Genomic DNA, 16,914 nt, shown 5'->3' with positions numbered 1-16,914 from the left:
GGCGTAAATCCCCGCGCGCCAGCGGGCCTCCTGCGCGCCGGGCCGTGACCTGGGGGCGGGTACGGAGGGCGCGGCCACGCCCCGGACCGCCCCGGGCCGTAGCCACGCCCCCGTACCCACCCCCAAAACGCTGCCGACACACCCCCGAAACGCCGCAACGACCGGGCCCGCCCCTCGACACGCCCCCCTCGGAGAACCCCGGGACTTACGCGAGTCCTGGGGCTCTGCGCGTGCCGGGAGGCCTATGTAAAATAGGCTTCCCGGCACGCAGGGCCCTGCTCGCATAAATCCGCCCGGTTTTGGGCGGATTTACGCGAGCAGGGCTCTGAAAATCCGCCCCACAGTGTTTCTTTACTCATATTTATTTTTACAAGTAAAATGTTTCCTGTCTGTCTTTTTTTTTCTTTATAGTCTTTTCCTCTTTTAATTTTTTTCCCTCATTCATGTAATACTACTGCATAGCAGATACGAGTGCTGTTTATTGAATGTTATGTTTATACTTGTATTCTAAGGCAAACCAAACTAACAATTTCAGTGTTGCAGAAATATAAAGATTCTATCTTTATAGTTAATTCTATGAAACTTTGTAAATTTTGCAGCACAAAAGAAGTACATGTAAGCATTACAAAAAAAGAAAAAGAAATCTCTGATGTGGCTGATTTGTCTCCAGACCAGAAGCTCAAAAAAGATTTGGATCTACAGATATCACAGATACCTGAAGGTGGTGAAAAGCCTTCACTTTATGTGGCCTCTGGTAAGAATCAAGAGGTATCTCAACTTCTCTCACTCACAGGTCAACAACCAGTTACAATATTGCATTCACTAGTATTCAGGGGTAGTCACAGTTGCCCATGTCTACTGAGATTCAGTATTCATTGCTGTTAATTCTCTCTACAGAAACTCATGAGGTTATCCCTTCTGACGTATCTGCGGTGGTTTATGAAACAGGCCCTAGAGCAGATTCACTAACTGAGAAGGAAGGAGACTTTTCTCGTATTGGATTTCAAGAGATATCTGCTCCACCTGCTTCTCCAGTGTTATTCCCTACCTTCAAAAAAATGTTACCTGCAGATACTACTCAGCTTCCCTCATCTGAAGTAAGTAAGGTACAGTATAATCAAAGGTAAAGTTTCACATTTTACCTTAGTTTAGTAAGTTATATTAGTGAATTCCTTTTTTTCAGTGCACATACTACAATGCTTCTGTAGTCAATCTAATTGAAATTAATGACATTACCTCTCATTTTATATATTCATAGGGTGTTGCTGTAGGTATACTGGAGTATGATAGAGATCAGCAGATATAAATTTACCAAATTTAAAACATTTTAACCACAAACTTTAATACTGGCAGAAAGTTTTCAAATGTGTTTGGTAGTGGCATGCCCGATATGTTGCTTGGCCTAGTGCACGATTGGTATGGCCCTCTGGTCGGACCCAGAGAGCGCCTGCCACCAGGAGGCAGAGCACAGGAGGAGACAGAGGCTAGCTGGAGCTTCACCAATAGCAACCCGGGGTTTTTGCAGGTTGATCCCTTGGGTATCCGGGCCGCCTGGTCTTAGGTGGGCCTTGCAGGGTCTCCTAGAGAGGAAGCGCAGGGGAGTGCCCACCATGAATAAGGGTGCATGGTCGATGTCCAAGCAAGGATGTCCAGAGGCTGCAGAAGGCCAGAATAGAGTGTCCGAGTGGATAGCGAGGATCAAGGCCAGGATATCAGTTCAGAATGGTCAGCCGAAGCAGGGGTCAGTACCTGTAGTCAATCCGGGAGTAGTCAGGTCAGGCAAAGATCAAGTTCCAGGCAGTGGTCAGATGTGGTCAGTGGACAGGCAGAGGTCAGTTCCAGGCAGTGGTCAGACGAGATCAGGAGCAAGCAAAGGTCAGTACCGTGTGATCAGTCCGAAGGGTACTATCAGGAATGGAGAGACGAAGGAACAGGAGACGCTGGGACAGGAGACACTGGAACAGGCAAACTAGAGACACCGGAGTGTACGACCTGATTGCCAAGGCAATGAGCTAGTGGCTGAGCCCTGCTATATATACAGGACTCAGATAACGTCAGAATTGGGCGCTGCCCATGAGTTTCCCGCGCTTGGCCCTTTAAAGTCGGGAGAGCTCAGCGCGTGTTTGCTAGGGGGCGGGGCCGATGTCAAGGAGGACGCCGAGCCCCGGTGCGAGGAGCGCTGTGAGGTGGAAGGCCCCTGCTCCAATGTCAGAGGCATCAACTTCGACAATGAAGGGGCAGTTAGAATCTGGATGACGTAGACATGGTCCGGTGCAGAAGGCCTCTTTCAAGGCGTGGAAAACAGATTGAGCCTTGGGGCTCCAAACTTTCCTAGTCATGGCCGTGAGTGGATCAGCTAGCGTGGAGTAGTTAGCGATAAAGTTTCTGTAATAATTTGTAAATCCAAGGAATCTTTGTAAGGTGTGGAGGCCCACTGGCTGGGGTCAATCTAAATACCTTGGAGTTTCTCAGGGTCCATGGTGAAGCCACGATTGGAGATGATGTAGCCCAGGAATGGATGGCGGGTCTGTTTGAAATTTTTCTAATTTTGTGTAGAGGTGATTGTCTCTGAGGCATTGGACGACTGTTTGAACATGTGAGCGGTGGCACTTCAGATCCTTGGAAAAGATCAGTATATTGTCCAGATATACCAAGAGAAATGAGTATAGTAGGTCCTGGAAGATCTCATTCATCAAACGATGAAAGACCGCAGGGGAGTTACAAAGTCCGAAAGGCATTACTATGTACTCGTAGTGGCCATCCCTCATATTGAAGGCAGTCTTCCAGATGTCCTCTCGCTGGATATGTACAAGATTGTATACCCCTCAGAGATCTAACTTTGTAAAGATCTGGGCTTCTTGTAGGCGATCAAATAGTTCACTAATGAGTGGCAGAGGGTAACGATCCTTGCGAGTTACAGCGTTTAGCCCACGATAGTCTATGCAAGGACATAAACTGCCATCTTTCTTCTTCACAAAGAAGAATCCAGCTCCTACCGGAGAGTCGGTGGGTCTTATGAATTCTTTATTCAGATTCTTTTTAATATACTCTAACATCACTTGGGTTTCCGGAAGCGAGAGGGGGTAAGTTCTACCCTTGGGAGGTGTGGTGCCCAGTAGGAGCTCAATGGGACAATTGAATTCTCAGAGTGGAGGTAGGATGTGAGCATTTTGTTTGGAGAATACATCTTTGAAGTCAGAATATGGAGCAGGTAACCCGGTAAGGGTTGTAGAGTTCAGAACGGTAACCGCTGGGGACACCTGTCGTAGACAGTAGTTCTGGTACTGGGGTCCCCACTGAGTTAACTGCAGCGATTGCCAGTCGAAGTGGGGTAAATGTACCTGGAGCCAAGGAAGTCCTAGGATTACCGGATGCGTGGAACGCTTCAAGACGAACAAAGACATTTCCTCTTCATGGACGGTTCCCATGGTGAGGCGGAAGGCCATGGTGCGATGAGTAATGCATCCAGGGAGGTGCTCTCCCTGGATTGATGCGATGCAGAGAGGTACTTCCAGAGTTTGAAGTGGATCTGGAGTAGTGTGACAATATCGTCCAGAATAAAATTGCCATTTGCCCCAGTGTCCACGAGTGCGGTAGTGGCAAAGGAGCGTGAATCCCTAAAGAGGGACACAGGGAGTAATAATTGGGGGCCAGTAACAGTAGCACCCAAGCTCAGGACCCCCGCCGGGCTCAGACTTTGCAGTTTCCTGGATGTACGGGGCAGGATTGCAGGAGATGTCCGGAACCACCACAATATAAGAACACAAAGAAAAGTCTTTTCAAGCCCATAACGAGTTATTCAAATCTATTTTTTCTTCCTTTGTTAATCAGAAATTTACACATGATGACTTCAATGTAAAAAACTTGTTTACTTAGTTTTTGTTCAATGTAAAACTTCTTTTATTCTGTTCTATGTAAACCTCTATTTGTAGCGATAGTTACTGTTCTTTGTGAACCGGGGTGATATGTATATTATACAGGAACCTCCGGTATATAAATTATTTAAATAAATAAATAAATAAATATAGGCAAAGGCCTTGTTTCTTCCATCGGAGGCACTCTTCAGGGGACAAGCACCCGCAATTAATCTGTATCGGTTCCTCTGGTGATGGAGGAGGTGCCGGTAAGGCCTTCAACTGGAGGCTCATAGCACGAGCTGGGCATAAGGCAGGAGGCTGGGGGACCTTTACCTCCTGGTGTTGCTGTCGTAGGCGATGGTCAATCTTACCAACCAGGGAAATCAGGTCCTCAAGAGATGTGGGAATCTCATGAGCAACCAGCTCGTCCTTGAGGGCAGGAGACAGGCCTTCTAAATAGATTGCCTGTAGGCAGTCCTCTTGCCACCCCAGTTCTGTGACTAGTGTTCTGAATTCTACCGTGAATTCGTTGAGCGAATGCTTGCCTTGACAGAGGTGGAGAAGATAGTGATCCGCAATCACCTGTCGGCCGGGATCCTCGAAGGTCCGCTTGAGAATGGAAATAAAGTGGGAGAGATGGCGGAGGATATCATCAGAATGCTCCCAAAGTGGGGAAGCCCATGCCAGGGCTTTCCCTTCAAGGCGTGAGAGGATGAAGGTGATCTTGGTGGTCTCACTCGGAAACAGCGAAGGCTGTAGTGTGAATTGCATAAAACATTGGTTGATGAAGCCTTGGCAGAGGTGCAGATCCTCATTGAAACAGGATGGAGCTGGGAGGGCCAGTGATGCCCGTGGGGGCAGGGTTTGAGCCAAACCCCCTGAATTGGCCATAACAGAATCCTCTAGTTGAGACCGTAGTCTCTCCACAGATGAAGCTAATGCTTCCATGGTTCGCTGTTTTTCTCGGACATGAGCAGCTAGGTCAGGGATGGCCTGCAAGGCGGGAGACTCCGCCGAGTCCATGGCCATGGCAACCTGTTGCACAAGGTGGACCCTTGGCCTGGTGCAGGATTGGTACAACCCTCTGGTCAGACCCAGAGAGTGCCTGCCACCAGGAGGCGGAGCACAGGAGGAGATAGAGGCTAGTTGGAGCTTCGCTAATAGCAACCCGGGGTTTCCGCAGGTTGAGCCTTTGGATACTCGGGCCGCCTGGTCTTAGGTGGGCTTGCAGGGTCTTTTAGAGAGGAAGTGCAGGGGAGTGCCCACCATGAACAAGTGTGTGCCGCCGATGTCCAAGCAAGGATGTCCAGAGGCCGCAGAAGGCCAGAATAGAGTGTCCAAGTGGGTAGTGAGGATCAAGGCCAGGGTATCAGTCCAGAATGATCAGCCAAAGCAGGAGTCAGTACCTGTAGTCAATCCGGGAGTAGTCAGGTCAGGCAAAGGTCAAGTTCCAGGCAGCGGTCAGACGAGGTCAGTGGACAGGCAGAGGTTGGTTCCAGGCAGCGGTCAGACAAGGTCAGGAGCAGGCAAAGGTCAGTACTATGAGATCAATCCGAAGGGTACTATCAGGAATGGAGAGACGCTGGAACAGGAGACATGGGACAGGAGACACGGGACAGGAGACACTGGAACAGGAGACACTGGAACAGGCAAACTAGAGACACTGGCGAGTACGATCCGATTGCCAAGGCAATGAGCTAGTGGCTGAGCCCTGCTATATAGACAGGACTCAGGTGACGTCAGAATTGGGTGCCGCCCGTGAGTTTCCCGTGCTTGGCCCTTTAAAGTCGGGAGAGATCTACGCACTCATGCTAGGGGGCAGGGCCGACGCCGAGGAGGACGCCGAGCCCAGGCGCAAGGAGCACTGCGAGGTGGAAGGCTCTGATGGGGTAAACCGAGGTGATGTAGACCTATACGTACCACGGTATATAAGAACCTCTAAATAAATAAATAAAATAAATAAATGGATGTCGCGGACGAGCAATGCTGGGATTGAGAGAGGAGCTGGTAGTCGGGTGCGCCAGGTGAGCAGGCCCGGTCGCTGCACCAGCGTGGCCGGGAAGCGCAACATGATAGTATTGCTGTTTTTGTGATTTGAGTCCGTGAAAAGGCAGCCAAGGGGGAGTCCACAAAGAGGATCTTGGTACAGAAGGGTATTAGTGTTGCGGTCTCCACCACTTTCCCCTTACTGGCGGTAATCAGGGCTCACCTCCGAGGCCGGGAACACCGCCTCCGCGGCTCTGCTGAGTATTCGGGGCGTCCGCCATTGCTGGGTCGTCTCGCTGCCCCCCCGCGCGCACACGGGGACGCGCGTTATGGACGTACGCTCACCGGAAGCCTGACCCCGCCTGAGCTGGCCACGCCACGCCCCAAGGCCGATATAACCGGCGTTCTTCAGTCCTCTCATTGCCTTGCAACGAGGGTCGCTACAGTGTGTAGTTCTTAGTTGCACTTCCGTTGTACTGCTTCAGCCACCGACCTCTGCTCGTTCCTGACTCTGCTTCTGCCTGCCGCCAGCCACCGACCTCTGCTCGTTCCTGACTCTGCTGTTGCCTGCCGCCTGCCTCAGTCCATCTGCCGCAGCTGCTGCGCTCCTGCGCTCCTGTCCTCCGGACAGCGTCCTACGCAGGTCTGGGCTGGAACTCGGCCAGACTGTCTTGGGCCTTGATACCTTCTACTTCCTGCCAGGCTCAGGCCTATTCGCTGCTGGCTCCCATATTGCACCCTGCAAGTTCCATTCAAGACATTACTGACTCTGACCCTGCTCCCGCTTGCTCTGTGCTCCCTGGCCTATTGGCCCTAGCTGCTGGACTCTGTGCCTACTCCTTGCCCGGGCCTTTCTGTAGAGACTGACACTGTGCATAAGTCCCAAGGGACTGGGACCCTACGGGCTCCTCCTGGGGGGTTCCGGTTCCCGGGTGAAGAGCTTATCTGCACTCCCAAGTCCCAAGGTTCTGGGACCCTACGGGCTCCTCCTGGGGGGTTCCCAGTTCTCGGGTGAAGATCCATACGTGTGTCTCCTAAGTCCCAAGGCTCCAGGACCCTATGGGCTCCTCCTGGGGGGTTCCTGGTTCCCGGGTGAAGATCTGTGCCTGTGGCTCCGCCTCCCGAGCTACTCTACCCAGGGTGGTTTGGCTCAAGGGTCCACTCTCGAACTGCAGCTTCCCAGACTGCAACAGTTTGCAAGGCCATGGACTCGGTGGAGTCATCCATGACCACAGCCTTACCCGAGATGGCGCAGCAGATGCACCTCTCCATGCGACAACAGATACAGGACGTAGACCTAGTTTTAGAATCCATGCAGGGGTTAATTGAACATTTAGGGTCACCGTCTACCCCCTGTCGTTCTACGGTTGAGGTGGTATCCCAGGAGGTTCTTGACCGCCTGCACAGCAGCAACTCTGCATTAACACGCTTGCTGCCACCGTGGATCAGCTGGCCTCCCATCTAGAGGCTTCTACTCGCCAAGGGTCTTCTGTATCCGGCGCCGCACCCAATACCCAGTTGCCAGTTCCCAGCAGATATGCGGGAGACAGTAAATCCTGCCGCGGGTTCCTGAACCAATGTCAAGTACGGTTCACCTTGTTACTCAACCAGTTTCCCACAGAGGCAAGTAAAGTGGCATATATTTTTTCTCTACTGGATGGCAAGGCCCTAGAATGGGCATCACCTTTGTGGGAACGCTCAGACTCTCTGCTACGGAATCTCCAGGAATTCCTCCTCCAGTTCCGTCTGGCTTTTGATGACCCCGCGCGTCAGTCTACAGCAGCCTCTGAGCTTCTGCATCTCCGACAGGGCACACGCCCTGTGGCCGAGTACATCATCACCTTCCGGACCTTAGCTATGGAGCTGGATTTGCAAAATGACTGTTTAAAGGGGATTTTTCTTGAGGGCCTGGCTGGCCGGATTAAAGATGAACTGGCGGGGCGAGAGATTCCTGAGGAGTTAAATGACCTAATGGATATTGCAGGCAAGGTTGACCGCCGGCTCCAACACCGTAATAGAGAGACTCGGTCTAGTAGCAGGAGTCAGTCACGTGTCTCCTGCAGGCCTTCTCAGCAGAGGATTTCCCCTGCAGTTAAATCAACCTCCGAACCCATGCAGCTGGGCAGGTCACCACTTACTCCAGACGAGAGGAGCCGTCGGCGCTCGTTAGGCCTCTGCCTATACTGCGGTGGTAAAGGACACTACCTGTCGTCTTGCACCGAGCGTCCGGGAAACGGTCGTGCCTAGGTTATACCGAGGAGCTACACCTAGGCACTACAGGATCCGCTCCTCTCTGCACTCTGCCAGTAACCCTCAAGTACCCAGGTGGGGAGGTCCAGATTCGGGCCTTTATTGATTCAGGGGCCGAGGGGAACTTCATTGTGGCAGAACTGGTGAACCAATTGGGTTTGCCCACTGAGCGTAAGAATCCCCCCTTACGCATCTCCTCGATACGAGGGACTTTGTTGCCTGGACATTCCTGCTCTACGAGGCCCGTAACCCTGCAGACGGGGCTATTTCACACTGAGGAGATTTCTCTACTCGTCCTGGAGAGAGCCGTGCATCCCTTAGTGTTGGGACTGCCCTGGCTTCGCCAACACTCACCCGTCATCAAATGGGATGACTTCCAGTTGGTTAGTTGGGGTCCTGCATGTTTTGACTGGTGCTTGAAGCTTCCTCATCCTCCCAGCGCTCTGCATCTCTGCTCCACACACCTATTGCCCAAAGCTTATCAAGGATATCAGGACGTCTTTTCCAAAGAGATGGCAGAGATTCTTCCGGAACATAGGCCCTTCGACTTTCCCATTGATCTGGTTCCTGGCTCTACGCCACCTCGCGGCCGGGTGTATCCCCTCTCTCTCCCAGAGACCAAAGCGATGTCTTAATACATCTCTGAGAACTTAGCCAAAGGATTCATTCGTCCGTCCCGCTCCCCGGCAGGCGCGGGATTCTTTTTTGTGGGCAAGAAGGATGGGTCACTACGACCATGCATTGACTACCACGGTCTCAACGCTATTACTAAGCGGAACCGCTACCCGCTGCCACTCATCCCTGAACTACTGGACCGTCTTCAAGGTGCCCGCATCTTTACTAAGTTGGACCTGAGAGGGGCTTATAACCTCGTACGCATCCGACCGGGAGACGAATGGAAGACGCCGTTCAACACACGTGATGGGCATTACGAATATCTCGTAATGCCCTTTGGGCTTTGTAATGCCCCCGCCGTCTTCCAGCACCTCATGAACGAGGTTCTCCAAGAGATGCTTCACTCCCATGTAATTGTCTATTTGGACGACGTCCTTATTTACTCTAAGGACTTGAACTCCAACCGTCAACATGTCTCTCAGGTCCTTCAGGCTCTACGGGAGAATCACCTATATGCCAAGCTGGAGAAATGTGTGTTTGAGGCTAACTCTCTACCCTTCTTGGGATATATTATATCTGATACCGGTTTTCGCATGGACCCGGAGAAGGTAGCCGCCATTACTAAATGGCCTCAACCCTCAGGTCTTAAATCCCTCCAGTGCTTCCTGGGGTTTGCGAACTTTTACAGACATTTTATTCCCCGATACTTTCACCGTGTGGCTCCTCTCACCGCATTGACCCGGAAAGGGGCTGATGTCAAGCATTGGCCTGAGACGGCCATTGCTGCCTTTGCTAATCTCAAGGAAGCCTTCCTCACAGAGGTCTGTCTCCGCCACCCAGATCCTGCGCGGCCATTCATCATGGAGGTCGATGCTTTATTTATTTATTTATTTATTTATTTAAATGATTTATATACCGGAGGTTCCTGTATAATATACATATCACCCCGGTTCACAAGGAACAATAACTGTCGCTACATTTAGCGGTTTACATAGAACAGAATAAGAATAAAACACGAGTTTTTACAATTGAACATTGAAAATTAAGTAAACAAGTTTTAACATTGTACAAATTAATCGAAGTAGGTTACATTTTCTTCAACGTGTTCTTGGCTCTAGGGGAAAGCTTGTTTGAACAGCCAAGTCTTAAGTTTCTTTTTAAATGTAGGGTGGCATGGTTCAAGACGAAGGTCTGGAGGTAGCGAGTTCCAAAGTGAAGGGCCCGCTGTGGATAATGCACGTTTCCTCAGAACGGATTTCGCCGGTTGAGTGATTAGTCTGTTCTGATAGGCGCTTCTGGTTGGTTTCACGGATGTGTGTAGTTGAATTTGAAATGTTAGGTTGAGAGGTGCGATGTTGTGTAAGGCCTTATGTATCATCATTAAAGACTTGAACTGGATCCTGAATTTAATCGGAAGCCAGTGGAGATGGTGGAATATTGGGGTGATATGATTTCTTTTTTTGGCATTTGATAGAATTCTTGCAGAGGCGTTCAGGACCATCTGAAGTGGTTTGATGGTGCATGCTGGTAGGCCTAGGAGGAGAGAATTACAGTAATCCAGCTTAGTGAGAATGATGGCTTGTAGAACCATGCGGAAATCTCTGTATAGGAGGAGTGGTTTAAGTTTCTTTAATGTTTGAAGTTTAAAGAAACATTCTTTTGTTGTGTTGTTGACGAATTTGTTGAGATTGAGTCTGCTGTCTATGATGACTCCTAGGTCTCTAACTTGTTGCGTGGTGGAGAGCCCTGCAGTGTCCGGATGTTGATTAGTGTTATAATGTGAGGAGGGGGTATAGTTTTCCGGTGCTATAATGAGGATTTCAGTTTTGTTTTTGTTTAGAACCAGGTTGATGCTGGCGAGTAGATTGTTGATAGCTGATAGACATTTATTCCAGTATGATAAAGCTTTGTGTAGGGAATCTTCTATAGGGATGAGGATTTGAATATCATCCGCGTATAGGTAATGTCTTAGCTTAAGGTCGGTGAGAAGTTGACAGAGCGGGAGCAGATAAATGTTGAAAAGAGTCGGGGAGAGGGATGATCCTTGTGGTACCCCCCTCTTGGATTCGATGGTATGAGACTCTTTGTTATTTATCTTGACCTTGTATGATCTGTTCTCCAAAAACGATTTGAACCAGTTAAAAGTTACTCCTGTAATGCCGATGTCTATTAGGCGTTGCAGGAGGCATGAGTGGTTTACGGTATCAAACGCTGATGAGAGATCCAAGAGAGCGAGGAGGCAAGGTTGGCCCTTTTCTAGGTTGAAAATGATAGTGTCGGATAGTGATGTTAATAATGATTCGGTGTTCATAGTTTTACGAAAGCCAAATTGGTTTGAGGCGAGGATATTGTTTTCGTTAAGGTATTCAGTAAGTTGTTTGTTTACAACTTTCTCCATGACTTTGGAAATGAAAGAGAGGTTTGCTATGGGTCTAAAGTTAGCTGGGTCTGTGGTAGGTAAGTTAGGTTTTTTGAGGATCGGCTTGAGCATGGCTAACTTGAGTTGGTTCGGGACATGTCCTTGGGTGAAGGAGCAGTTAATGATGTCTGCTAAAGGTTTGGCTATGATGTTGGTGATCAGACTCAATTTGTTGGATGGAATATGGTCTGATGGATGGGAGGATGGTTTTATCTTTTTGAGAATATTCTCTATTTCTAAAGAGGATGTGAGTTCAAAAGTGTTGAGCACTGGTAGTGAAGTGTTGGGTTGTTTGACATTTGGGTGTGATGGTTGTTGATCTGTTGGGAGTGGTGGTTGTTGAGCAGTTGAGTGTGGTGTTTGTTGGGCGGTTGATAGCGATGATTGGGGGCTGAGGTTGATTACATGTATTGGATGTGTAGATGGTCCCTTGAGGGGGGCTAGGAGTGAGGTGATTTTGTTGTCGAAGAAGTCTGCCAGTTCGTTCGCTTTATTGAGTGCTTGATCGTCTGGAATGGTAGGTGCCGGGGGTTTTGTGAGGGTTGATACAAAGGAGAAAAGAGCTCTTGAATCAAAAATGAGGTGGTGGATTTTTTTTGGAGAAGAATATTCTCTTTGTTGTGTTGATGTTGTTTCTGTATGAGTTAAGGCATGATTTGTAGATGAGGAGGGTGGTTGAAGATGGGTTTTTTCGCCAGTTTTGTTCCTTGCATCTCAACTCGTGTTTATGATTTTTTAGCTCCGGTGTGAACCAGGGTCTCCTGTTGTCTTTGTTTGGATTGATGGATTTAGTTGTCATGGGGCAAATTTGATCTGCAACCTTTTTAGTGATGTTGGTCCATGATGAAGTTGCTGAATTTATGTCGGAAAGGTCTAGGTGTTCAAGTTCCTTGGCCAGGTGTTCACTGAGTTGGTCTCCTGAGCATTGTTTCCTAAACGATATAGTTATTGGTTGTGTGGATTGTGGTGGAAGATCTTTTATTTTTAATACCGATGATATAATTCTATGGTCTGACCAAGGTATTGGAGTGCAAGTTGGAGTGGTGTGGGTTGTGATACCTTCATTTATGAATATAAGGTCCAGCGTATGGCCTGCTTTGTGGGTAGGTTCAGTCACTATTTGTCTGAAACCCATATTGTTGAGAGAGGAGAGAAGAGTTTTACAGTTGGTAGAATGAGGTTGGATATCAACGTGCAGATTAAAATCTCCCATGAGGATGGTAGGTTTTCTGGAATTTAGGTGTTTTGCTGTAAGTTCTATGATGGATGATGGGTCTGCTTCCAGTATTCCGGGGGGAGCATAAATTAGGCCGACAGTCAGATGTTTTGAGTTGAATAGGGCAAATTCAATCTTTGATATGTTGTTGGAAGTCTGTAATGTCAGACCCAGTGTTTTTTTGGCTGCGAGGAGAAGTCCACCTCCTCTTTTTTTGGGTCTGGGAATAGAGAGAACATCGTATTCCTGTATGGGTAGCTGATTTATTAGTGCAGTGTCGGAGGGTTTTAACCAGGTTTCTGTGATAGCACAGATGTCAGGTTTTGTATCGGATAGGTAGTCGTTGAATATATGACTTTTCTTGGCGATCGATTGTGCATTAATCAAAGTGAGTGAGAAAAGAGTTAGTCCAAGGAATTGAGTGACAGGTGTCAGCAAGATGGGCCTGAGCCTCTGTTGACGATTGTGATGAGGGGGGGTAGGGGGCTTTGGTATTCTCCATTTGGGATTGTGGATGATGGGAATTGTGAGGGGGTGCATGTTGGGATGTAATTGGTTGAAGTGGCAGACTGTAGGAATCGTTACGTCAGAAAGGAGTGTTAGGTGAATGTTGTCTGGAGAGAGCTGGACGAATGCGGTTTGAAGAGTGCTGGGCGAATAATGTTAGAAGCGTGCTGGATGTATGATGGGCGTGTGTTGGGCGAGTGCAGGCCGGAGAGTGATGGGCGAGTGCAGTCCGGAGAATGATGGGCGAATGTTAAGCGGCAGCAGACCTGGTGGCGTTGGGAGGATGTATAATGAGATGTTTTAAAGTTCCTCAGAGAAGTTTGCTGGCAATTCTGGAAATTCCACGAGCTTTCGTTGTAAACAAAACAGCTCCTACAGCGATGCTTCCAGCATCGCTGTAGGAGCTGTTCTCAGCCAGCACTCCGACTCTGGGCAACTCGTTCCATGTTCTTATTACTCCCGGAAGTTCTCACCCGCAGAGATCAATTATTCCATTGGGGATAAGGAGCTGCTGGCAATCAAGCTCGCCTTCGAAGAGTGGAGGCAGTGGCTCGAGGGCTCCTTACATACTACCACCGTTTACACGGATCATAAAAACCTGGAGTTTCTGACTCAGGCTCAACGACTGAACCCTCGTCAGGCACGATGGGCCCTGTTCTTCAGTGGATTTGATTTCATCGTACAATATCGTCCGGCTGCTAAGAATATCCGGGCTGACGCCCTGTCTCGTGCAACCTCTGCCGAAGAGGAGGTTGACTCTCCGCAGTTCATACTGGATCCCTCCAAGATTCGGGTCTCTGCTCTGACTACCGTCTCGCAGGACCGCACGGCGCTCTCTCGCTGGGACTGGTTGACGGCACTATGCTGGGCCCATGATTCCTTGGTTGGAGGACATGCTGGACGTGACAGGACGTTGGAACTGATTAACCGGTACTACTGGTGGCCTACCATTCGGCGAGATGTCGCCTCATATGTGGCGTCTTGCCCCACCTGCGCTCGCCAGAAACCCAACCCTGATTCTCCTTTTGGCCTGTTACACCCGCTTCCGGTTCCTACCGAACCGTGGACCCATATAGCCACGGACTTTATCGTGGTCCTGCCTCCCTCTCAAGGACACATGGTTGTATGGGTCATGGTTGACCGTTTTTCCAAGATGGTCCACATGGTTCCTCTACCCAAGCTTCCCACTGCACCAGAGTTGGCCCTCCTGTTCACCCAACATGTGTTCAGGCTCCACGGCCTTCCACAGGACATTGTTTCTGACAGAGGTTCGCAATTTGTGGCTCGCTACTGGAGAGCTCTCTGCAAGTGTTTTCAAGTGAAGCTTAGCTTTTCTACGGCATTCCATCCACAAAGCAATGGACAGACTGAAAGAATGAACCGGACCCTTAAAGCCTACCTAAGGGCCTTCATTAATGAGAGACAGGATAACTGGGCCGAGCTTCTACCCTGGGCTGAATTTTCCTATAACAACCAGGTTCATGCTGCCACGGGCAAATCTCCATTCCATCTCGTTTATGGAAAACCTCTACGACCACCACTTCCACTAGAGGCTCCCAGTGCCTCACCTGCTGCTCAAGTTACAGCCCAGCAACTCCAGACCTTGTGGCACGCAACACGAAAACAGATCCTACAAGCCACTGCCAGGGCCAAACGGTCAGCCGACCGCCATCGTCGACCGGCACCTACATTCCAGCCAGGAGACAAAGTCTGGCTCAGCACCCGAAACTTGCACCTTCGCCTACCTTCACGGCGATTCGCACCGAAGTTCTGCGGTCCCTTCCGAGTGGCTGAGCGAATAGGACTGGTATCTTACCGACTTCGGTTACCCTCTTCGTTTAAGGTACACAACGTCTTCCATGCCTCCTTACTCAAACCAGTGGTTCTTTCCCGGTATCATCCTGCACCTCCGGATCCTGTTACCACCACCATCGATGAGGACCCAACGTATCAGGTACGGGACGTCCTGGACATTCGATTTCATAATCGCTGATGGGAGTACTTGCTGGCATGGGAAGGATGTGGTGTCGAGGATAACACCTGGGAGCCCAGCCGGAATATCTTGGATAGGGATCTCCTGCGTCAGTTTCACCAAGCTCATCCTGAAAAACCCGGTCCTCTCAAGAGGGGCCGTAAAGGGGGGGGTAATCAGGGCTCACCTCCGTGGCCGGAAACGCCGCCTCCGCGGCTATGCTGAGTATTCGGGGCGTCCGCCATTGCTGGGCCGTCTCGCTGCCGCCCTGCGCGCACGTGGGGACGCGCGTTATGGACGTACGCTCACTGGAAGCCTGACCCCGCCTGAGCTGGCCACGCCACGCCCCAAGGCCGATATAACCGGCGTTCTTCAGTCCTCTCATTGCCTTGCAACGAGGGTCGCTACAGTATGTAGTTCTTAGTTGCACTTCCGTTGTTCTGCTTCAGCCACCGACCTCTGCTCGTTCCTGACTCTGCTTCTGCCTGCCGCCAGCCACCGACCTCTGCTCGTTCCTGACTCTGCTTCTGCTTGCCGCCAGCCACCGACCTCTGCTCGTTCCTGACTCTGCTGTTGCCTGCCGCCTGCCTCAGTCCACGGCTTCTCTGCCGCAGCTGCTGCGCTCCTGTCCTCCGGACAGCGTCCTACGCAGGTCTGGGCTGGAACTCGGCCAGACTGTCTTGGGCCTTGATACCTTCTACTTCCTGCCAGGCTCAGGCCTATTCGCTGCTGGCTCCCATATTGCACCCTGCAAGTTCCATTCAAGACATTACTGACTCTGACCCTGCTCCCGCTTGCTCTGTGCTCCCTGGCCTATTGGCCCTAGCTGCTGGACTCTGTGCCTACTCCTTGCCCGGGCCTTTCTGTAGAGACTGACACTGTGCATAAGTCCCAAGGGACTGGGACCCTACAGGCTCCTCCTGGGGGGTTCCGGTTCCCGGGTGAAGAGCTTATCTGCACTCCCAAGTCCCAAGGTTCTGGGACCCTACGGGCTCCTCCTGGGGGGTTCCCAGTTCCCAGGTGAAGATCCATACGTGTGTCTCCTAAGTCCCAAGGCTCCAGGACCCTATGGGCTCCTCCTGGGGGGTTCCTGGTTCCCGGGTGAAGATCTGTGCCTGTGGCTCCGCCTCCCGAGCTACTCTACCCAGGGTGGTTTGGCTCAAGGGTCCACTCTCGAACTGCAGCTTCCCAGACTGCAACAATTAGTGCTAGTTTATTTACAGTATATGCAAAATTGTTTGAAGGGGTATCCAGGGACTTCACATAATGTCTCAGCCCCTTAAACAAACAGTGCAACAGAAAATCCTGTCATCAACCAGAGTTTGATTGACTCAGGGGCCTATTTATTAAGCCTCATTAGAACCAGAATAGTAATGCTATTTTCCAGCCACATTTTGCTTGCTAAAATTTATCCAGACATAAAGGGGCATGTGAGATGGTGCCCCTGTTTTACCCCTTAAACAGGTGCGGAATCAGGTAGGATGCTTGGTCCACCTTAATTCCCCTTGCGAGAGAGACCTCTGTGGGCGGGGCCCAGCAGGGGAGGAATAAGAGCTGGGATCCAGGTGGGGGTACTCAGATCAGGCCGGGGTCTCGAGGATGAAGGCAGAACCTGTTGAGTAATGCTGTCTAAACACTGAATTGGCCGAAGCCGAACTGTGACTGATTGAGTACACTGTTCTGAAGGGAAGACAGTCTACTAATCTGTATGTGATTGAAGCTGTAATAAAGATAAGTGTTTTAAAAGGCTGGAGCAGACTAGTTTATGTCTCCAGGCCTGGGGGATCACTGCTTGGTCCCACATATAGGGTCCAATACAATAAATTTGCGTAGAAAGCGGGCGCTGAACAGTCAACGCCCGCTTTCTTAACGCGCCCGAGGTGCCCCCCAAGGGAGGCACCATGCAATATTTAAATTAGGGGGTCGCGTTAGTAAGAAGATGCGAGGGTTGCTTGCGCGCCCCTAGCGCCTCCTTGCTAATGCGAACCCGATCTGCGTCAGCAGTCCACTGGTTAGGACAACCGACGCTGAGTTTATCGGCGTCGGTTTTCCTAAACGCCGCACAGCCAGGGGGTTCAGGAAGCAGACGCTT

The 16,914-nt window shown here is 50.3% G+C and overlaps 1 protein-coding gene across 1 annotated transcript in view; it reads left to right on the top strand.

Moving 5' to 3' along the window:
* CCDC7 (coiled-coil domain containing 7) overlaps nucleotides 1-16,914 on the top strand; it is an 820,938-nt gene that overhangs the window by 580,913 nt on the left and 223,111 nt on the right. Inside the window, exons 19-20 of the mRNA XM_029587039.1 lie at nucleotides 600-754; nucleotides 898-1,097. Coding sequence (XP_029442899.1) covers nucleotides 600-754; nucleotides 898-1,097 — 355 coding nt within the window. The remainder of the gene's footprint in view (nucleotides 1-599; nucleotides 755-897; nucleotides 1,098-16,914) is intronic.

The sequence above is a fragment of the Rhinatrema bivittatum genome, chromosome 2 (assembly GCF_901001135.1).
Source record: "Rhinatrema bivittatum chromosome 2, aRhiBiv1.1, whole genome shotgun sequence".
Classification (NCBI taxonomy): domain Eukaryota; kingdom Metazoa; phylum Chordata; class Amphibia; order Gymnophiona; family Rhinatrematidae; genus Rhinatrema; species Rhinatrema bivittatum.
The sequence above is the reverse complement of the archived record's forward strand: the minus strand, read 5'-3'. Positions and strand labels throughout refer to the sequence as shown.